Consider the following 22,734-nt stretch of genomic DNA (forward strand, 5'->3'; position numbering starts at 1 on the left):
TTGTAAATGTCAAAATAAATACTGTATCGGGTTTTTAAACTTTTAAATAAAGAGTTGCTCATTCACAAATTTTTTCGAACATGTTAAATTCAAAATGTCGGCATCTGGTGCATTTACTTATCTTAAAGCCTTGTGATGCAATATGACATTAATATGACATTTTAGCGCAGGTTGCGCAACATATTAATAATAATAAATATTAAATATTGTTCATATCCTCCTGTAAAGATTGTGTGATGATGATAGTTGTTGTTCCCGGCTCGTGGGCTCTGGGGCCGTCACAATAGTACTAAAGTTATTCTGCAAACAATGTGACGACTTTGTCATTTTTTTATGTATTTCCATTGAGATAAAACCAGGAGAAAAAAACGTGTTTCGGTTGAAGGGGGCAGCTGCACAACGCAGTGACTATTTCCTCTAATCCGTACACGTGAGAGGAACTCGGGTGGCAGCCTCAGAATAATCCAGGGAATCATGATTTGATTCTTGCAAAAACATCATCAAAAGAAAAAGAACAAAAAGTATACAGAATTCAGCCTTTCAGACATTAGCGTGAACAATCATAACAAAGTATATTATGACATTTTTAATGAGAGTAGTATGTCTGGACTTTATTCATGATATTCTATTTCATGAAAAAGAAATGTATGGCATTATTTTTGACAATTTATCACATACTATATATACTATGTCATTCTTTTACATTTTTAGGATGTTTTTAAACACACACTTTAAATGGACTTTCTTTTAGTAAAGATTTTTTTTGCTGACTTTATTCAGGAAACTTATTTTACACAACATTTTTATGGCATTATTTTTGACATTGTATAACATACTATATACTATGTCATTCTTTGAAATTGTTAGAATGTTTTTACCACATACTTTACATGGATTTTAATGTTATTACATAATGTACAATTCAAACTATGCAATGTGTTTTTCATTAATACCATGATGTTTTCCCATTCAATTGGACAAAGCACATTGTTTCTGTACTAAAGCCACAGCTTGTGAGCACTCTGTGGAGCTTTATAACATGACGTCATCTGGATTGACTTCTCTCTTTTGGCTGAATAAAGGTGCTTCTGTTAAACTGCACCACCATGTGGGCAATAACGGTACTGACATGGGGTTGGGAACTGACTAATTCCATAATGCCCACAACAAAGCATCAGTTAAGGCTATAATGAGAACCTCTGGAGGGTAGCAGCTCCAATTACAATTGATAATTGGAGGTTTTAAAGGTCAGATTTACTCTGTGAAAAACAAAAATGCAGCTGCCACCGAATTAGTCATCGCTTTGAATGTTCATCTATTCATTTGTTTTCCGAGAGCTGCTTTTGTTTCCCAGCAGTGTGTCATCCTGACGGGGAATTGTTTTAGTTTAGTTTTTCAATCCAGCAATGTTCTCTCTCTTTGTTCCTGTCAGACAAATTGGACGAAGCGAAAGTAATTACTGCTCCAGAAACATTGAAACTAGATATGTTATATCGCGTTGATTAATCGTACACATTTATTCAGTCTCATACCGTCTCATACGCGGAATATTATTTTCACCCTGCTTTCTGCTATCTCCAAAATGACTCTGATCGTCTGAGGGAGAACACCGAGTCCAGATGTGTTACTGATGGTGTGCTATTTTTGCGTATATATTTAGTTTCCTCTGTATATTTAGTATTTTAGTTTTTAGTATTTAATATTGTTATTGTGTTTTATTTTGTATCTTTTGTTATTACCTTCGCATTGAATATGCGGAAGGTAATGTTTTGATCGTCGTGTATTTGTATGCGTGCGTGTTATTCGCATAAGTCAAAAAGTATTAAACCGAATCGCATGGAATTTGGTGGGATGATTGGTTATTTTCCGGGGACCATTTGATTAGATTTTGGGATCGATCGGGTCAAAAGTCAAGGTTAAGTTCATGAAAAGGTCAAACTTCTTGAATCGCATGCAATTTGGTGGGATGATATGGTATTATCCAGAGACCATTTGATTAGATTTTGAGATTGATCGGGTCAAGGTCATGAAAAGGTCAAAATCTTCTTTTTACCATAGCACGGTCAATTTGTATCCAATTGGCATGCGACTAATGCCAAAATGTTCATAATTCAATGCCCAATCTTGTGATATGCGAAGGTATGCGCTCTACCGAGTGCCCGTTCTAGTTTTTAATGCTCTTATGTGCACCCGCTGCTGTGATCCTGACATTTCCCCACTGTGGAACTAATAAAGGAATATCTTATCTTATTTGTTCCTTATGTTCTAAACTCCAGGGAGATGCAGGAGAACCGCATGCTGCAGGCGGTGAAAGACAACAGTGGCAGCCACGGCTCCCCCATCAGTGGCAAGCTGGAGGGCATTTACTTCAGCTGCAACACAGAGTTCAACACGGGCAAGCCTCCGCAGGACTCCCCGTACGGCCGCCACCGCTTCGAGGTCCAGGCCGTCACGCTCCTCAGCCCCGGCAGCAACCTTTACTTCGGAGACTTCTACTGCATGTACACGGCCTACCACTACGTCATCCTGGTGCTGGCGCCGAAGGGCTCCGCGGGAGACGAGTTCTGCAAGCAGAGGCTTCCCGCGCTGGACATCGCCGACAACCGTTTCCTCACCTGCAAGCAGGACGAAAAGGGCGACGGCAGTCTGGTGTTTCACCACGCCCAGGACGTCATCCTGGAGGTGATCTACACGGAGCACGTCGACCTGGCGGTGGGCACGGTGGCGGAGATCAGCGGGCACCAGCTGATGAGCATGTCCACGGTCAACGCCAAGAAGGACCCCAGCTGCAAGACCTGCAACATCAGCGTGGGACGCTAAGAAGAGGCCGCTTTTAGGAGAGGGAGGGGAAGGGGGAAGGCTAGTGGTGACTGACCTCTAAACACACACAGTAAGTCCACAGGTACGGATGAAGCAGAGCGAAACACGCATGAAGCAGCAGATTTAGCAGGCTCCCAGACATGCACACCAACATATCTCTATTCTCTAGTCTAAAGAGAGCGTCATTCCCAAAGAAGAGGGTACACACCGACACCTTTGTCTCCTCGTCTCAAAAGAGGTACCCTCGATGTTAAAAAGAAGAAAAAACGTAGCTAAAGATATCCCACACGTAAGGGACCGACAACACAGACCCATCCATCCAGCAAGTCAACCCTGGCGTACCGACGAAACCCTTTAACTTTATTAACACACTTGGGCTGCTTCTCTTCAATTTCCTCTTGGTATCTTTCAACACTTGTCCTATATTTTGTGAAAACTTCTGCCTTGTTATTATTGATATGCTGACGATTGAGTGTCCACGGTTCGTGTGGATAAGCATTTTTCTTGTTTCCAATTACTTTGACTGTTATTTCAGAAATGTTTTCTTCTTATTCCACAGTAGACATGTTCCCCTCCTAGTGGCACAGACTGGTACTACAATGTTCTAGGGCTGCAGCATCGATGGTCATCTTTCGTGATACCAAAGGTATAAAAAAACAAACCAGACATGAGACCTCTAAAGGATCTTAACAGTGAATACACATTTGAGAGGCTGTTGCGTTAGTACTAAGTCTTTGGTGACCAAGTGTGAACTACTTGTTAACCTTTTTTAAAAAGCATGATGCAGCTCTGTGCAGCATGAAAGCTGCTAGTACCTCGACCACAGCAACTGTTTCTGCAACAGTCACTCTTGTTTTACCATCAGAAAGTAGAACCATAAACTGTGTTTAGCAGAATAAATGTGAAAAAATATTTATTTTTATTGATACATTCATATATATATTATCTCTCTTTATAGAAAATGATATAAACCAGAAGTGCACAATGTCAAAAGCTCTGACCATTATCAACAACTGCATTTAGCGGGAATTAACTTCTTACAGGCAAACTGGGGGATAAACACTAATTTGACTGCATATAGAACTTGCAACGTTCTCATATTTTCCAACGTGAACACGTTCATTGAATTTTGATCAACTCTGAGATTCTTTACGCATATCATAGCACAATGTAGCACGAAAAAACTGACATGCACGAACACAAGTATTTCATTGATTGCATTTAAGCTTACACCTTCTTTTTTTTGCCAATATAGCAACAACAAAAAAAGAGAATGCTGTTTGTACATTAACTTTGGACAGAGCTGTCCAACAATAGTGTTATGGCGAGGACAGAAAAGGCAAGTAGCGTAGTGCCATAAAACAATGTTTAGTAACCGTACATTACTAATATGTAATAAACAAGTTGTTACAGCTCATCATACTTGACATAAATAAGTACTTCATAAAATACAGTTTGTGTCATAAATGACAACGGATGTGTTTTTTTGGGACGAACAACTGCAGTAGCGCAGCATCTCATTAAGACTTCCCATCCGCGTTATTCATGTAAAGTGCATCAACATCACGAGCATGGCATGAATCCACCGGACGTCATCGTGACGAAGGAATCTGGTTCGGTCTGAAAGTCCCACCGAGTCGACTCAACTCGTCTTGGTCGAGTCCCGTTTACTAAGCAGGGCCTCGAGGAGGCGGCGCTTCGCCTTGAGGTTCTTGTACTGGCGGTACTCCTCGGCCATCGGCCCGCGCTCCTCCTTCTGACAAGCCCTGTTAACGATGAAGAAACAAAAAGAGGCAAACAAGGCAACGCTTCAGCAGTTTCAAACGACCTGCAGCAGCTTCCACGACCGGTCGATAGTCCCTATGTTGCCTTACTCGGATCGCTTTGTACAGTGTGTATTGTAATCAAAAACTAAATGTAGCGTTTACTTCGGAGGACTAACATGTGCAGTACAACGGATGTGTCGAGTTCAGAGCCAACGTCCATCTCTTCGTCTCTCTCCTCTCTGTGCTGTGTTGACGTAACATTACGATGGAATTTCTTTTGTGGATGATGTTTTTTTTTCTCTTTGTTTTTCACAAGGCATTGTTGGAAACTAAATGTTCCAAGTTTATTAAATGACAAAATAAAATTCAAAAGACAAGTAGTTTGGATGTGTGTGTGTGTGTCACCTTTACCTGCCGGTCTGCCTGTAGAAGTGCTTCTCAAACTCTCGGAGCGCGAGGTGAAGCCTCCGCTTCTCTAATCGTGCCGTCTTGAGGTGATCCAGCAATTCTGGTCTGTAAAGTAAGAATCAAAGAAATCCTTTAGATTTCGCATTTAAATTAGCCACAACTCATCCAACAAAAAGCCTAAATAATCCTGAATGACGGATCTATTTGATCCCAAAAACTCACAGAGTGGTCAAATAAATTGGAAAATCACACCATGGAGCTGATGATGCGACAACCCCTTCACATACACAGTACCTGGAAGCTTCATGCAATGTTGCCATGGCGACAATCTGTGGCTGGAAAGCCTTCACGTCGTCCAGCGGGGACACCAGAGGGGTTTCGGTCGTTTCTAGGGACGGCAGAAGCGGCGGCTCATCGGAAGACTCGCGCCTGGACGAGTTCAGTCGGACCGGATGCATCTGGGGGCTTTGCTGATTCGGATGCTCTTCATCAGAGCTCTCCTCTTCCTCCTACGTAGACACAAACGCATAGAGGGTGGTAATGCTTGTCATGTGTAGCTCTCACATCTGGCCACTAGAGAGCAACAGAGTGACACTCTTTGCATGTCACGCTCAGTTTTATCCACACAAGTGAAATACAGTTGGCGTCGTTCTACAGATCCCATTATTATTACATTGGATGTTTACTTACGATGGTCGTGATGACTGCCGGCGCAGCAGAGCAAGGCAGCAGCTGCTTGACGAGACGGTAGCGATCGTAGAACGGTTTCATCAGAGTCCGCTCCTGCCTGGTACTCTGAGGACAGAAACCAACCCGGACAAGGAGATGAGAACTAAACCATTAAGGTGGAGCCATCAAATAAAAAAACAACACGCAGGAAGCGACGTCCAGATCGGTCTCACCGGTCGTCCGTGCAAATTCTCAAAGTAGAGGAGACACTTCTGCAGGCTGGCCTTCTCCAATGCCGTCTGGAAATGGGACATCTCCTAAACATGCACAGGGGAAACTGTTAACGGGTGAACCGCCCGATTACATAGATTATGGTCATGTTTTACGACTTAATTCAGGGAATCAGACCACAAACTCTATCTTACAATATACGAGGTCGTGAAAGCATTTTGGCAAAACCCACCTCCACACTGTCGGGAAGGCCCAGCTCTCGCCGCCTTTCCTTCAGTCGGTTGGTTATCATGTTGACGGTTTCCTCCATATCTGGCTTGGCGTTGCTGTCGTTAAGTAGCTGCAGTTCAGCCCCTGCGAGTGCTGCCTCCCTGTGGCCTGTGCTGGTACTGCATGTCTCCGCTGATGGGCTGAAGTCTCCCGGCCCCCGCAGACCCCCCTCTCCTGAGCGTCTCAGCTTCAGCTCTGAAAAAGACAGAAGTTCAGAAAGTAGAATGAAACATATACTCTGACATTATTGGAAACATCTGTTATGGTATACTATACTATACAAATGCCTTTTTGAAAGACTTGTTGGTAAACTTTTTATTGGCACATTATACCATGACATTCTTATGATATATTTATTTTATTGATTTCTAGGACATTGTTTCTGAAATACTATGACATAATTACAATATACAATATAGACAGACAGGCTTTACTTGTTGGGACATAACTTCCGAATGAGTACTTGTACATTTGATACTATAAGTACACTTTTTATTGATTATACTTCAGTACTTTTACTTGTAAGTACTGAAGTATTTTTACATTGTTGTATTTACACTTTTTCTCAAGCAATCTAAATACATCTTCAATCATTAAATCCTGCGTCTCAGTGTGTATTCGTGGTTTTGAAGCTGACCTTTAAGCTGCTTGCGACTCTTGATGAGCTCCTTCATCAGTCTCGCCACCTCTGGATGTGCCGTCTTGTCGTTATGTGCCGGCTGACAAAAAACAACACACTCGCATCACTGAAAGAACTTGGTCTCTGTCACTAAGTCTCTGTAACTTTACTCAGTACTTTGTCCCCTGGTCTGGGTGAGTCTATGTTTAACACCATTTTGTTCAGGAGCAGAAAGTATAGTTTCACAAAATGTAATCTTCCAATGTACCAGCAGAGGGAGTAACTCACTCTAGTAGTCCACAGCTTCATTTTGGAACGTTCTTGTCATTTATTTACTTATTTACTATTTCAATTAAATCATGACACGGCAAAATCCAGCTGACCGAGCATCTCTGATGTCGTCCCTCACCTTGTAGTGCTTCTCCTGTTCGAACCGCTCCTCAAAGCGCCTGATCCTCTTCTTCAGGGCGTGAATGTTTCTGCTGAGCACTAAGATGGACATGTGCAACTCTGTGTGGACACCGCTGGGAGCCCTGAAGGAAGAAACAGGATGTAAGGACCGTTAACGTGCATTCAACTATCACCATCAGCACTGATCTTTTTAAACCACTTCTCATTTGGAGGCCCAGCAGTAAAGAGAAATCCTTCTTATCCCATCTGTCGGTCTATTCCTGAACACAGTTGGTCTTACATGCGTATGTGCTGTGAGCAGGGTGGAGAAGGGGCCGTGTCGGGGTCCAGGTTGTAGCGCAGGCTGTGACCGAGGTTGGGGCAGCGAGGCGAAGGAATGGGGCAGTCGCTCGTGGAGAAACGAGAGAGGAGTGGGCTGGTTTTAGGGCCCGGTGGGCTCGGCAGGTAATCTCCTGAAGTCCCCTCAGAATGAAATGCAGTGGACAGGACAGGACTGGACTCTGATGAAAGAGGGGAGTCCATGAGTCCTGTAATAGACAGAAAGGACAAAATATCAACGGACATCCTGAAGAGCTTTTACTATTTCTCATTTGAGTCTGTCAGATTTTAAAAAAGCATGATTTTATGTAATCAGTCACAAAATAAGAGATGTGAGATAAGGAGAAAGGAGGTAGAGGGTAGGTAAGGAAGAGAAAGAGAAGGAGGGGAGACAAATAGGACAATGAAAGAATGGCAAACAGCCCTTTCCTATTCAAGCTACAAAAACATTTAAAACATACTTTCTATCAATGTTTCGCCAGAACAAAGACATGGAAAAACCAAAGCATCAATACAATCTACATTATGATAAATATGACATATTATTGAATATATGTTGTAACTGATTGTGTCAGAGGTGGCTGGGCAGTGCTGTAACAGCATCGTGCCAGGGAGCGCCTCAATGCATCAACTCAAAGACACGCCCAGCTCTGGGGAACGATGGAGCTCACAGCTCGCCGTCAAGACTTTATTTAACGACACAGCAGCGAGGAAGATGCTCCGAAAGAAAACAGACGATGAATTAGATTCTATAAATAAAGTGTGGTCCGTGAGAGACCATCCAATCTGACGATGCACTGTGACATGCTTTGGGTATAATTTGTCAAAATACATTTATGACAAAAGTAGAGACAATCGTCAATGGGCATTTACAACCGCATAAAGATATTTCACATGTGAATATCACCACTCGGATATCATCGTCTTACCAGACTGGGACTGAGCCGGCGGCGGCGAGTGGAGAAGCCGCTTGTGGGTCAGATACAGGTTCTGCTCTTCGGTATAAGGAGGCGGTTGCTGGGCTGGTAGGTTATCCTGAATTTGCGCCTCTACCCGTGAGGGCAGGGGTCCCGAGTCGGCCTCCAGGGCTTGTAGCTTGAGGAAGGGGCTCTGGAAACAGAAGCAGAACATGCCTTCAGGGATGCACCGGGGCAGCAGCAGGAGAAGGCAGGAAGACGGCGTCGTTTGCGCGTAGGGCTTCTTCGGCGTTTCACATGCGGCTCGGGAATCTTGAGAAGTCCCGTGAAACCATCGTACTCTCTCCGATTAAAAATATATGCTCTGCCGCTGAAGCGTGGTTCGGCAGAGATGAGTCAGAATACCACGAATGGAGCTCTACGAGCAGTCTGCTTTCACGGGTGGCTGGAGTCCGAGCTACAAAGTTGTCAAGCAGCAAATCTGTGATCATCCAAGTCGGGAACAAAATCGGACAGAAATCGTCACGGCGATTCAGTCGACGGACGATCCTCTGCTGTCGCTCCCCGAAGAGAACCCCGAAATCCACATGGCTTTCCTTCTGACCGGCACTGCTGCTGCTGCACAGCCTCCACATGGATTATTCAACGTGCACGGGGGAAGGGGGGCGGCGGGATTGCCGCTCGTGTCGGTGCGTGTGGCGTGGGCGTGTGCGCAGGGGAGGAGAGAGCCACTGTACATGACGAGGCGTTTCCATGGCAACGTTGTCAGACTGAGCTAAGGAGTCTATTTGATGGAGGTGCAGGGAGTCACGTGACTGATTGCCTCTGTATGGGTGTGAATGTGAGGCGTGTGTGTGTGCGTGTGTGTGCGTGTGTGTGTGTGTGTGATATTGGGTGTAGATGCAATGAATTTTGATGCAGAGTGAAAAAAAAAATACTGCACCAAAAACATTTTGAGGGTTGAAACGTTGGATTATAACGCATTTGGTTTTGGGCTTTTGTATTATTAATTTAGGTGCTCTGACATCATTCTTTGCATCATCATCGTCATCAGCAGCATTAGCAGCAGCAGATAACGGCTCAGCTTCTCCTTTCCCACCCGCCACGGGTGTTCATTCACAAAAACAAACAAAAATGAATTACTGCTGTGTGCGTCACGCAGAGGAGGTAGAACGATGGGAGGGAGGGAGGGGAAGAAGTGAGGCTGCTATTACTAAAGCTAAACACCCACGGCAAATAAGATCACACACACACACTGTCCTGCACAAGGTATTAACTGTCCTGTTGTCATAGATACCCGCAACCCTAAACAAAGTGTTAATGGGGGTGCTCCTAAAAAGACTGCGGGGAAGGAGAACCTACGTCATGGCTATTGTTCCTGCCTCTGCAATCACGGCGTCTGTCAGGAGAACTACTACAACCTCCTCAGTCTCCTCCCGAAGCCCACGCAGGCCAGCGTGGGCACACACACACACCCATGACCACGCAAACATGGAGGTTACAGTGACACATGCAGAGACACATCTTTAAATCATTTCTTTTCAGAAGGTCAAATTATTGCTTCATCAACAGTTAAAAAGTGTTTCTTCAACTATAATCTAATATATATATATATATACATATTTATGTATATATATATGTGTATATATATAATATGTATGTATATATAATATGTATATACATATATATAATATGTATATATATATGTATACATTTATGTATATATACTGTATATGTGTATATATATCTCAACTAAAAAGGGAATCCTGAGTGTATTTTGTATTCCGGGTTAATCTGGTTACGGCGTCAATGAAAACTAGCAACATAACAGTTAAACATCAGCCCGTTTTCCTCCGTCTGTGCTGTAAATCTAACTAAGTATTCATCTCCACTTGAAACTTCTCTTTTCATGTGAGACCCGAGGGGAACTGAGCGGACTCGGAGGCTCTTTCAGTGTGCTCTTTGTGTGCATTAGTGCATTCCACTTTGCTAGCTCACAAGCCGATGGCTACGAACTCTCAGACCTGGCTTTCAGAGAACGGACCAATGTAAATGGAGGCCAGTGGAAATGATTTGGAGATGGCGGCCGACGCTGGGCGGAGGTCCGTTTACCTTCTCGGACGCAGTGGTCGGGGCTTCCGTCTTGTACACTTTGCAGCACAGCAAGCTGAAAAACAAAAGACTGTCGACAACCGGCAAATACGATCAAATGGCATTCAAATAAAGAGCATCGTTTCTCCCCGTGGTTCACAAGCTGTAATAACCATTGTGCTCCGTCTGTATTCCGAATCGATTTTGTATCAAATCGGTTACGAGGCAGGACTTCCCAGAGCTTTCTGTGGCTTTGAGGCCTCGCAGTCATTAAAGTTATGGCTTATTCGTGTCTGACACTAATGAGGCATCATTGAGAAGACGGGCCCTGTGGCTCTGTAGACGCAGCGCAAACAAAAACTCAGTTTACGGCCATGCTAGGGTCAACCTCATCCAGCCAGCTGGGCGGCGCCACACAAGCCACCGTGGCAAGTCGATGTTAGCCGGACTGGAATCCTCTCAAACCCGTGAGTGTGAGCGGAGCAGTGGCCCGATAACCTACTTCTCATCTCACCGGGCTGAACTGAGAGCCACAGAGCATCCAAAGGAATGAGATCAGATTAATTCTGACACATCCCCTTTGGGCGTTGGTTATTACCTTCGCATTGAAAATGCCGGAAGGTTATGTTTTGATCGCCGTGTATTTATTTATATGCGTGTTATTCGCAAAACTCAAAAAGTATTGAACCGAATCGCATGCAATTTGGTGGGATGATTGTTTATTATCCGGGGACCAGTTGATTAGATTTTGGGATCGATCGGGTCAAAGGTCAAGGGTCATGAACAGGCCAAATCTTCTTGAATCACATGGAATTTGGTGGGATGATTGGTTATTATCCGGGGACCATTTGATTAGATTTTGGGATCAATCGGGTCAAAGGTCAAGGTCATGGAAAGGTCAAAATCTTTTTTTTACCATAGCACGATACATTTTTGTCCAATTGGCATGCAACCAATGCCAACATGTTCATAATTCAATGCTCAATCTTGTGATATGCGAAGGTATGCGCTCTACCGAGTGCCCGTTCTAGTTTATTTATTTATTTGTATGCGTGTTATTCGCATAAGTAAAAAAGTATTAAACCGAATCGCATGAAATTTGGTGGGATTGGTTATTATCCGGGGACCATTTGATTAGATTTTGGGATCGATCGGGTCAAAATCTTCTTTTTACCATAGCGCTGTCAATTTATATCCAATTGGCATGCAAATAATGCCAACATGTTCATAATTCAATGCCCAATCTTGTGATATGCGAAGGGATGCGTTCTACCGAGTGCCCATTCTAGTTCTCTTTGATTTGTTTATTTTTTATTATAATAGCTGATTGGAGAAAATGAAGAATTTGTATTCCACGTTATCCGTCAAGCCCAATGAACAAATGGTTGCTTCTGAAAACCAGGACACCGCAGAAACAAAGGAGGAAAACTGGATATGCAAATCAATGTCTTTGTGGAGAAATGTTCCTCTCACCTCTCCTTGTGCCGAGTCGGTGTTTGGTTGTTGTTCCGTGATTCATTCGCTTTGCAGCAGTCGGAATCTGACGATTTCTGTCCAGCATCTGCGGAAGCCTGAAGAGAAACAATTCAGTTCCAATCACACGCTGAGCTGAACGATTTTCCACATTAAAAGCATTATTGTGCTTTCATAATTCAACACTACATGCTCAACATCATATATTGAGCAGCATGTGCAGAGGCGGCAAGGTGACTGTGCTGTTTCACTTATTTAATGTAGCACATCTTTAGATGTCTAGTTTAAATATAAACGTGTATCATCCTAAAAACAGTTGTCGCTCAATGATATTCACAGCGGGAGATGTCGAGTGTGAAAAGATGGAGCTAAATGGAATGGGCCTGGGAAAGGGAGAGAAAGAAAGAAGAAAGAAAGACAAACTTGGAAGAAAAGAAACTACAATGCACACCGTTGAACAGTTGTCTTCAACGGGTGAGGAAGGTGTCCTCCTGTTCTCTTCCTCCTCCGTCTCCATTGAGGGGGAGGTGAACGGTGGCATCTTGTACTGCGCAAAGATCCTGTTGATTGTAATAGTTTATTTTGATAACATGTGCTGAGGTTTTATGCGTTAAATTAATACATATAGAAAGATATTATTATAGGAAATATTAGGGAGAATATTGATATTGTTATTAATGTATTATGAAGCATAGGGGTAATGTTTACTCTATGCAAATGTAAATGGCAAGAATTAATGTATGTTGCATGAGAGTGACTGTATGTTAGTATTATAGATTGACGAAGCCGGTTAAACTCCGTGAAGTGACTTACAATAATAGACGGGACTTTTATTGTGAAAATACTTGTTTAGTGACTTGACCGGAAGTGACGTTTTGACCCGGGGTTCAGTGACATTCGACCCCTCCATTGTTCTAGCGGGACTTTGACCCAATCACTTGGTATTAAAGGCTGGACTCACCTTTGAGTGTGAGGATTGGCTGATTTTGAGTCTAAGACTTTGTGGATAAGAGAGAGTGCTCTCTTCCGATGGACCCCGAGAGGAGCCGGCACCGATGAAGACCGCGATCGTGAGGCCCTGAATGTTTGTTTTACACTTCCTGCCATTAAATGTTGAAAACTTAATTTGCGCGTCCGGAAGCCTGTTTTCCATCATTTGCGAAGTGCCCAGTTTCAGAACATCCTTATATGATAAATAAAATGTAGAGGGGCTACACACATCCTAATTGTTGTATTAATGTCAAATGTATTGTACGTTTGCGTCTTGAGAAGGAAGCAACGGGGCACGAGAGTCTTATCTCCTCAGAATTATGTGAACAGCTGTCACCTTGTGAAATGATTCATCACCTGTGTGTGAAGAAAAGGAGCGACGAGCAGGAAGAAGCGCTCACCCTCGTGCGGTACACTCCGGGAGCTCTCCCCCGAGGCTTTGGGGGGGGATGCTCTGGAGTGAGCGTTGCTCTGGGTCAGTGGAGCCGGAGAGCTCACAACCTGCCTCGGTGCCGTCGCCGCTCTCCTCCCGAGCCTCTCGGTCTGGACTCAGACTCTGAATGTCAGCGCTGACGTCAGAGGCGGATTCACGACCCCGCTCCGGTGGGTCAGGGCTAGGGAGAGACACAGGAAGAGAGAGTGAGACAGACAGAGGAGCGCACACACAGGAGGAGGTGAGGAGACAAGGAAGTGATTGCGCTCGAAAGAAAGAACACAAATTCCAACCAAACCTGTAGATTATTGATCAGATATTTAGAAAATGGCATTAGAATAAAACAAAGATAGATCAATGTTATGTTAGCAGGAATGCAATATATGTACAATCTAACAACACATTTTAACGCCATTTTATTCCCTGAGAAAACTGCTGGCCTCCACACCAGGTGACACCACGCAGGTCATGCTAATGCTACACCATGACATGAGTCACGAAGCCCTTTGGAGCTTTAAGACCTGAACCCAAAACAGCCCAAAGGTGGCGTACTTGCCTAAAGTGGCGTCTGACCCCAGAGCTGTGACCTGCAGCAGGCGGGTCAGTACAGCAGCGGCAAGAAACTAACGTTGTCGAAGAATAAGCCAAGACACAAACCACAGATGTCTTCTTTATGGGTCCATAACAGCAAGCTAAGAACTGTCACGGCGCTATTAGAGTGGACCCAAAAGCACGACTCAGACAGGAGTAACAAAGATGACTGTCTTTGGTTGGAAACAGGCTGGGTCAAAACCGGGAGATCAGTCGAAGAAGCAAACAAGTCCAAAAAGGGGCGGGGCAGAGAATCAGAGGTCAGGGCAGGCAGGCAGGGTCAGAACAGGCAGGTCAGGAATATACTCTAATAACGCTGGAGAACTTGGCACAAAAACACAAGACAAACTGGCAGAGGACAAGTGGAAGTGAGGGAGCTAAATAGTGAGGGACTAATGAGGGGATGGGCTGCAGGTGAGAAGGGCGTGAGGACCAGGTGAAGGGAATGAGGGACTAACGAGGTGATCAGAGGCAGGTGAGGGGAGTTGGATTGACGAGATGGTGTGACAGGATGAAAACAATTATTACAAAAAGGAAGGCGTGGAGCTAAACTGTTACAAGAACAGGCGATGGCATCATGGACTGCTCTAAAAGGAACGACAGGCCACCTTGAGGAGGACTGCAGACGCACGGCCCTCGCCGCTGACGCTCACGCAGACGAGACAAGAACACCTCCTTAAACCGCCGTAAAACGTCTCCACTCAAAGCAGCGGTCCAGACTGAACAGCTTGCTACTACGGAGGGACAGAAAAAGCTAAAGACGTAAAGACGAGAGAGCACATATGAGGAGCGCTCGATGGTCAAGTTGCACCCGGAGGCAGAGAGCTCACGCAGCCCATTCAACCACCGGCGCACGCACAAACAAGCGCACACACTCACAGAGCCAAATATAAACTCTCATAGCGCAGCACCATTTGGGATCAACAGTTAGCGTTCCAGTATAACATAGGTCGAAGACAGCTCACACTAATGGACAAATAAGTGCAGTACAGACGGATACAATCACACTCAAACACGGCAGTTTAAACGGTGATCTGACAACGAAGGGGAATATTCTTCATGAGTATCGACCAACAAACCCGATTATGAAACATGCTTCTTGACCTACATATCCAGACTTGAACTGAAAATCTATAATTTTAGGAATACATTGTATTGCTTCCATGCAAGAGAAACCCTTCTGTCCTATTTCTTAGGATTAAACCCTTTGTGGGTATAATTACACTAGAATCAATATGGACTGTGACGTTAGTGGGAGGCGCAGAGGTCCAGACAGAACCAGACAGAACAGCATGCAAGTGCTTGGCCTTTCTGGAGGAGTGACACATCCCTGTCTGACATGTATACAAGAACATAACCGGTAAAAGAGCCCATTTATATGTGTTTAAATGCCAGTTTCAACCTAAGAGCAGCCTCTTCTTCTTTTTTTTTTTACAAAGGAACCATGGGAAACGTGCGAGATGCGTCTGAATCCTGTGCTGCTGCACTTGTCACGAAGAATAAGAGCAAAATACATATTCAAACACGGACAAAACGAAAAAGAGGAAAAGCGGTGTGCCTTAGATTTCAGACATAATCGGATCTAGACAGATAGACAGTTGATGATGCAGATCCTTATGCCTGCTGAAACGGATGAGAGTGGGAAGCTGTGGGAATTTGTTTGCCCTGCGAGTGCAAAAAAGAAAAGGAAAAGAAAACGCACGTGGTGAGAACACAAAAGACCCACGCGGGACAGCGTCTACTTGAAGCTTGGCACTCAGCAGGTGTGTTTTAAGCCTTTAGAATCAGGACGACATGGAGACAATGGCTTAGTGTCTGGTGTTGAGAAACAGGGTGAGGTTCATCTTGCAGGTGGGAGGCTGTATATAAATGCACTTTGATGGCTGCAGCCTTGTGGCAACCCACATTCACAATTTTTAAAATAGAAAAGAGCACAGAAGCTGAGTGGAAGAAAAAAAAAAGTTCCCCACAAGCAGATGGCAGCTAGTATGAAGATTCTCACTGGGGCGCCGATTTGAAATTGTCCCATTTATCTGTTCCTTCAAGCAGCTGTGGTGCTTTTTTAATTTTTAATGTGCAATCAGAAATCAGCTGGACAAACAACAGTTATTTTGCCTGTTGACTTAAGATACTGGGTGTCATGGTTTCTGTGGGGAGATTTGCAACACAGTTTGACATCTTTTATGACTTTCATGAACATGAGTGACAAGGAGTGGTTGTCCTTAAATAGCTGTGGATGACATCTCAGCTAGAAATGCTGAATACAGACGGAAATGCAGGTCCAAATATTCCCAGAAGACAAGATTTATAAGGGAGAGGCTTGTGTGAATTCATACCACATGACCATTTAGAGACGTCTGTCTGTCTGTGGAGTGCAGTTACAAGGTTACAGATACCTGTTGAGTTGCGAATGCATCCATGTTGTTTGGTTCAGAGCGCTGGTGGCTGAGCTGGGAGTCGTCTCTCCCGCCAACATTTCCACACCACTCTGCTCCGAGTGACAGCTGCTGGATCGGACCTACCAAGGACACAACAAAGTAATCACATGCACACACGCCATAACAAAACCTCAAAGCTTTTTTTGCTTTGTCTTTGCGCATTAACAATATACAGAAATTACGTTACAGATTTCAATACCACAGAAAATGTAATTGAAGTTTGTTTTTATGTTGATACCGGTCATCAAATCACAGGACAGTAATGCCTTTGACTATTTATTAAGAGCACGAATTTATTTACATTTATATGCGATTTTTATCGGTGTTTCCCAGCTGAATATATTGCTAGTACCAAGTAATGTAATTAGTAATTTAACACAACCAGTCACCAGATACGTGGATAAGCTTCATCAGTAGCTACTGTGGCTACTGCAGTAGCACCAGGGTCTGATGGTGATGACAACAGAGGGTTAAACAGCGACTGCCTGCCTGCAGTCCACTGATGCAGCAATCACACTTCTAGTGTACAGGTGTGTTATATCACCACACCCCGCAACCGCATACACACAATATTTATAAATAATGTTACGACAGGCAAGAACAAACATTTTAAGACAGAATATAATTAAAATGTCAAACTTTTCATACAAAAATACGGACCATGAAAAGCGATCATTGATGGAACAATCATCAAAAGGGAGGAGAGAAAAAAACACATGGATTACCTCAAAGTGCGAAAGAGCAGATAGAGTAGGTGGGGGTGAGGAGGTGATCGAGGAGGCCTCTGCGTCATCGGCGTGGATTGGAAAGAGAACCTTCTGATGCCTCAGAAGATGGAGCAGCAGGGCATTACTCACATACTGCTCCTCCAGCATCCGGGCTCCTGAGGGAACACTGCACCACGAGGAGAGGGAACAACAACAACACAATGTCACATTTAGCAACGTTCAAAATGGTACTCTTTTAAGTGTCAATATGATGGAAAATGGTTCCATCTAGTGGAAGGGTGCATATACAGACGTGCACGAAGATGAAGCGGTCAGACTGCTTTTCGGTGAATCAAAATCGAGTGAATAAAAAAAGATGTGCCGCTGACTAAAAGCTTGAACGGCTTCACTTTGAAAATCGCAACTTCCACATTGTGAGATGTGACCCGCTCCTGGTACATTTGACTTAAGCATTCTAAACACGGAGGTAAGCCCCACCTCGGACCAAAATAGTCGTCACATGTTTATTACCCTGCAGCAGCTGTTTGTTTGAAATGAACCATGTTGTGGTTGATGTCGTCCACTGTGGTGTTTAGTAAGGCTACGATATAAACGTGGTCGGTCAAGGTCAGCTTAGCATAAACTACAGGGGAGAGAAAGTGAAAAATTTGAAAATTAAAAGTGTTTCCTTTGCGGGCGGGTCAACTCGAATAGCAGCAACGGTCATATGGATTACATGTACCTAAATGGAGCTTAAAAAACATTTTGGGAAAAAAAGTTGCTTTGTGCAAGTGGACATTGTTTGTATTTCTCATTCATTCTTTAACCCTCCTGTTACCTTCGGGTCAATTTGACCCCATTCAATGTTTAACCCTCCTGTTACCTTTATATTTACTGACATATTTTACCCTTGGGGTCAATTTGACCCCAGCAATTAAAACCTCCAGAAAATTATTAGAATTAATATTGTTTTCCAAGTTTAAGTGTGAGGTACTTTATGTTTGTTTGTTGACTACCTAAATAGCCCTTTAAATATATAAAAAAGTTGATATTTCTTATACGTTTGACACAGTGAAAAACAGCCTGGGGTCAAATTGACCCGAAAGAACACCGACGTTAAACATTGAATCGGGTCAAATTGACCCTAAGGTAACAGGAGGGTTAATTGAAATCATTATACCATTCCCCTTTTCCTCTGATATGGTTCCACAACTTTTATAACCAGAAAGAAGAGTACATTCTTCAACTTCCTGCAGCTACAGCAACCTAAAACCACCCTGGACCTTTGCTGTCAACACCACACCCCCTAACCAGCTCTTCCTCCCCTCGCTATATCATCATTAGAAACCAGACGTTTCCACCTAGAATAGTCATTTACCACATTAACAATGTATAGTGTGTATTTTATTTGTTCTTCTTCTTTACTGTCCCATTAAAGGGTGTGACCCTGTGGAGGGCCCCGGCCCCCAGGTTAGGAACCACCTAACTAACCTCAGCCACTGTGACTGTGTTCCTTACATGTCAATGCATTGGCGTTAATAATGTTATGTATCATATCAGCCACAGGTGTAATTTTGTGTAGCACTTTGACTTTTATTTGAATAACTTCTACTTGTAATGATTATTTTACATGTTGGTACTTTTACTTACGACTTACTCGTCGAGTTGAATCTTTTCCAGCTCTGAATACGTTACCTTAAGAAGGTTGTGGGAGGATCTCTTGGAGTGGTTTGACCAATTATATTGAGAACATGGCTTCAGACGATCTGGACCCTTTATGAGTATCGACATTTCTAACTGCAGACTTGATGAGTACCAACATAAAATACTGCGTGAACAAACAAAAACGGATTTTTCAAAGCCAAATGTGTTCTTTGTAACTGATTTATGCTAAATCTTTAATAAATGATTGAAGGATAATCAATAAAAACTATTATTTACAACGTATTAACTCTTCATAAAGAAGGCTGTTTTTAGGTGATGTACTTCATTAAAAAAAGTCCTCTGAAAAAAGTTTGTAATCTGTTATTTTGGCCTAGACTAAATTAATTGAATTATATAAAATATCATTATTCCATGGTTATTAAGAAGGTTTTAAACAATGTATAGTGTGAAAGGAATCTAATTATCCTCATGTTTATCTGACATTTCCCCCTCATATGGAGAACTAAACAGCGTGACTAACAACGCATTCCACCGGCATGCCGTTCGCTTTCGGGGGAAACAAGGCTGGCATAGATGAGACTGCGGGAGATGAAGGGATGGGGGAAGAGCTGAAAGGTTGTTGATTGAATAGAACACATCCTTTCCTCAGTGGCAATAACTGCAACAATACACGACTAATAATAAGTGGGACTGCCGAGGGATTGCGCTTGTTTACAGTGATAGCTGCGTTCTGTAAACAGGAGGGGAGGAGCAACCATCAGTATCCCGATGACCTCTTGTTATATCGGCATGTCTTCTCGTGTGCCATCCTCCGTGCTATCAGCTACATCCACACCCATTTCCTGGACACATCCGACTCCACCCCGACATAGTGGTGTAGCCGTGGAAAATGTTTGCTTTTGTAGTTTGTTTGTTTTACATCTGGATGTGACAAAGACGAGCTTTACTGTCGTAAAACACAAGGATACCAACTGTCTGAAGCGTAATGTGAGTTAAGTCCACCCAGGCTGTGCGGATTTGATGGCGGGAATCTAGTGTCCCAGGACTGTTCTGGAGTGGATTTAAATGTGGCATCAACAACAGCAACTTACTGAAATATACAAGGCCCGAAGATGGTTGCCAGACTTTTCACAGGCATGTGATTTGATTGGCTGTGAGCAGCCACTCTAGATAGGAAGTGGATGATATAAGACAAAATAATGATGTTTTCATCAGGGAGATGGCAAAGGACTTCTCTCAGAGACTGGTTCACCTCGGCCTCATCGGCATATCCTAAAAATGAGCAAAAACATTAAAAACAGCATTTATTAAAATGCACTTCAAATCAATAATCTTTGGTATCTATGAATACACCATATACAATCAGCCTCAGACTCATATGACATATGTCAACACACTCTTTTATGCCTTACAGTGCATACAAATGAAGAATATAAGGAGCCTAATAAAAGAGAACCACCCACACAGCAGCGCACTCCTAAATTGCTACGGATGGGTTAAATGCAGAGACCAATTGTTATGTATGTATGTAAAAAGTATGAACAATTATCATACAAACATAAAATAAACAATACTTAACAATACTCAAAACTAAAATGAGTAATTTGAGATGGACATTTATTAATAGTTGTTGCAATTTTCCGAGTAAATAATCAATTTGTTACTCAGAGCATAATCATTACATTAAGTCTGGCTTGAAGTCTACTGCTACTTTACTTCAAGGAGAAAACATTGAGCACAGAAGGTGATTGAGATTAATTTAATCTCAAGGATGTACAATATGCTGTCGACCCTTTAACTTGTGTGTTCACACTTCTACTTCAAACTAACTTCTTAAGAAGGAAATACAGACACTGCCACTTTCTTACAAGAATAACATCCATCCCACAAGTTCCCAAACTGGTTTCAATCATTTGACCCCAGCCATAGCTTAGAGATATTTAAATTTAGAACATTTGAAACCATAACATAGATAACAATAGAGTTTTTGTGTCTACAACTTCATTATTATTGATTAATTTCAAAGAGCACGGACAGGTGTGTCTGCAACGCCCGCTGTTATTACGAGGTACAGCAGTACAGAAAAGAACAATAACAGCATTTATGTAATCACACCTACAATTAACCAAGTAATAGAAGATCAGAGACTATCAAGCTGCATGTGATTATTACCTTCGTATTGAAAATGCGGAAGGTTATGTTTTGATCGCCGTGTATTTATTTATTTGTATGTGTGCGTGTTATTTGCATAACTCAAAAAGTAGTAAACCGAATCGCATGAAATTTGGTGGGATGATTGGTTATTATCCGGGGACCATTTGATTGGATTTTGGGATCGATCAGGTCAAAGGTCAAGGTCATGAAAAGGTCAAAATCTTCTTTTTACCATAGTGCGGTCAATTTCTATCCAATTGGCATGCAACTAATGCCAAAATGGTCATAATTCAATGCCCAATCTTGTGATATGCGAAGCTATGCGCTCTACCGAGTGCCTGTTCTAGTTGTATTCTTGAATTAACCCAATAATGCCAGTCGAACACGGTTAGTACCTGTGAGGCTCAGAGCCAGCTGTTTGCGCCGGGGTTCTGGAACTATTGGGATGGGCAGTTCCCGAAGGAAGAGTTTGAGGAGCGAGGCCACAGTGGAGACGTCTCCCTCGTGCTCCAAATCCACCAGTTCTCCACGGTCCCATCTCTGCCTCAGCTTCCTGGTCCGGACCACCGACCCACACAGGCGGAACAGACCTCTGTGGTGCATTCCTGTCAGAAGAAAACCAAAAGAATCAATCAGTACACACACACACACACACACACACACACACGTCATGTTTGATAATTGTTGTTTGCATTGAGAGAGCAAGATAAAGATAGAGAGAAGTAAGGGAATGAAAGAAGAGCTTCAAATACCATTCTTATCGAGGAACTCCACCATGTCTCTGAGCACGAAGGGTATTCCACGAACCATCTGCCCTTGCTCTCTTAGTGTTTCAAAGTTAACACCAAACACACACCTGGCGGATAGTTCAGGCTCTGAAACCAGGGTGGGAATATTTGATTCTGGGCTAACCTTAGCACCTGGCTTCAGGATTCTCACTGAGGACGGGTCACTCTGCAGGGAAAGAAGAGGACAATTCCGCTGACTCGTGCAAAAAAAAAAGTAATTAATCCCAAACCCCCTCCTCCATTTCAAGAACACATATGAGATTTAGAAGTGACTGAATCCATGTTTTGATGTGAAATCGTGAGTTGATTAGCAAGAAGTGAGGAAACAATGGCATATTTCCTTTATTAAGAAAAATAAATACACTCATGCACAACATGCTGCGAACAGAGCCACAACAACCGTGACGATTAAAGTGGGATCGCGGTGCTCTGACTCTCACACCGAACATGAACCGGCCCACACGAACCCCGAGGAACGGAATAGAAGAGAACTTACACAGAGCGACAATGAAGCGCTTGCTCCCATTATTCGGCTCACGGGAAAACTCTCCAGTATTTGTTGAACTGTTGAAGTAGTTTCGCCTCCTCGACACGACGAGCCACTCTCAGAAAGTCCGACGCGCGACGAATAATGACCGCCATGGCCCTCACATCCCACCGTTTGGGCTCCGAGGAGGGCGAGCGTCCACCGTGGAGTGTTTATGTTGCAGGTCACGTGACACACTGTTTGTAACCATGGTGGCTCGTGCGGAGGAGGTTGCCAGGAGAAGGAACAAGCATCAGACATTGTTGAGCAGCTTGACAGCTTTCGTGTTAGAGGAGCTAAAAAGGAAGAGAACAGGGTCGAGATGTTTCTTTTATTTTTCCAGTCTTCATGGGAGTTTTGTCAACAGTGCGCGTGCGCCGGTTTGCGGCTCACACACACACGGCCGCAACGCAACGGTATATTCACCGTTAATGACCATCTATCCATGA

At 43.4% G+C, this 22,734-nt stretch overlaps 2 protein-coding genes across 3 annotated transcripts in view; one reads left to right on the plus strand and one right to left on the minus strand.

Moving 5' to 3' along the window:
* phyhiplb (phytanoyl-CoA 2-hydroxylase interacting protein-like b) overlaps positions 1 to 3,733 on the plus strand; it is a 17,217-nt gene extending 13,484 nt beyond the window's left edge. Inside the window, exon 5 of the mRNA XM_056435101.1 lies at positions 2,277 to 3,733. Coding sequence (XP_056291076.1) covers positions 2,277 to 2,820 — 544 coding nt within the window. The 3' untranslated portion in view covers positions 2,821 to 3,733. The remainder of the gene's footprint in view (positions 1 to 2,276) is intronic.
* On the minus strand, positions 3,717 to 22,662 carry LOC130206870 (protein FAM13A-like). Of its 2 annotated transcripts, none has more exons than XM_056435099.1 (20): positions 22,256 to 22,662; positions 21,724 to 21,925; positions 21,367 to 21,576; positions 19,909 to 20,089; positions 17,171 to 17,339; positions 16,404 to 16,525; positions 13,385 to 13,597; positions 12,445 to 12,553; positions 11,994 to 12,091; positions 10,542 to 10,596; positions 8,442 to 8,622; positions 7,475 to 7,721; positions 7,193 to 7,316; positions 6,802 to 6,883; positions 6,127 to 6,359; positions 5,897 to 5,980; positions 5,685 to 5,789; positions 5,289 to 5,503; positions 4,998 to 5,099; positions 3,717 to 4,586 (listed from the first exon to the last, which is right to left on the minus strand). In XM_056435099.1, the coding sequence occupies exons 1-20, from the start codon at positions 22,544 to 22,546 to the stop codon at positions 4,463 to 4,465; spliced, it is 3,147 nt and encodes a 1,048-aa protein (XP_056291074.1). In that variant the 5' UTR covers positions 22,547 to 22,662; the 3' UTR covers positions 3,717 to 4,462. The 2 variants fall into 2 exon arrangements, with proteins under 2 accessions (XP_056291074.1, XP_056291073.1); XM_056435098.1 differs by having other exon boundaries at positions 10,542 to 10,611.
* Between the last annotated feature and the right edge of the window lie 72 nt (positions 22,663 to 22,734).

The sequence above is a fragment of the Pseudoliparis swirei genome, chromosome 17, assembly GCF_029220125.1.
Source record: "Pseudoliparis swirei isolate HS2019 ecotype Mariana Trench chromosome 17, NWPU_hadal_v1, whole genome shotgun sequence".
NCBI classification, from domain to species: Eukaryota; Metazoa; Chordata; class Actinopteri; order Perciformes; family Liparidae; genus Pseudoliparis; species Pseudoliparis swirei.

What these genes read in the sequence shown, in the direction of transcription:
- LOC130206870 (XM_056435098.1), bottom strand. Translation starts at nt 22,546, where the DNA reads ATGTCTGATGCTTGTTCCTTCTCCTGGCAACCTCCTCCGCACGAGCCA. An exon ending in GCTGGCTCTGAGCCTCACAG is followed by an intron (nt 20,090 to 21,366) that starts GTACTAACCGTG and finishes GCTCATTTTTAG; the next exon opens with GATATGCCGATGAGGCCGAG. An exon ending in ATGCATTCGCAACTCAACAG is followed by an intron (nt 13,598 to 16,403) that starts GTATCTGTAACC and finishes GTCTCTCCCTAG; the next exon opens with CCCTGACCCACCGGAGCGGG.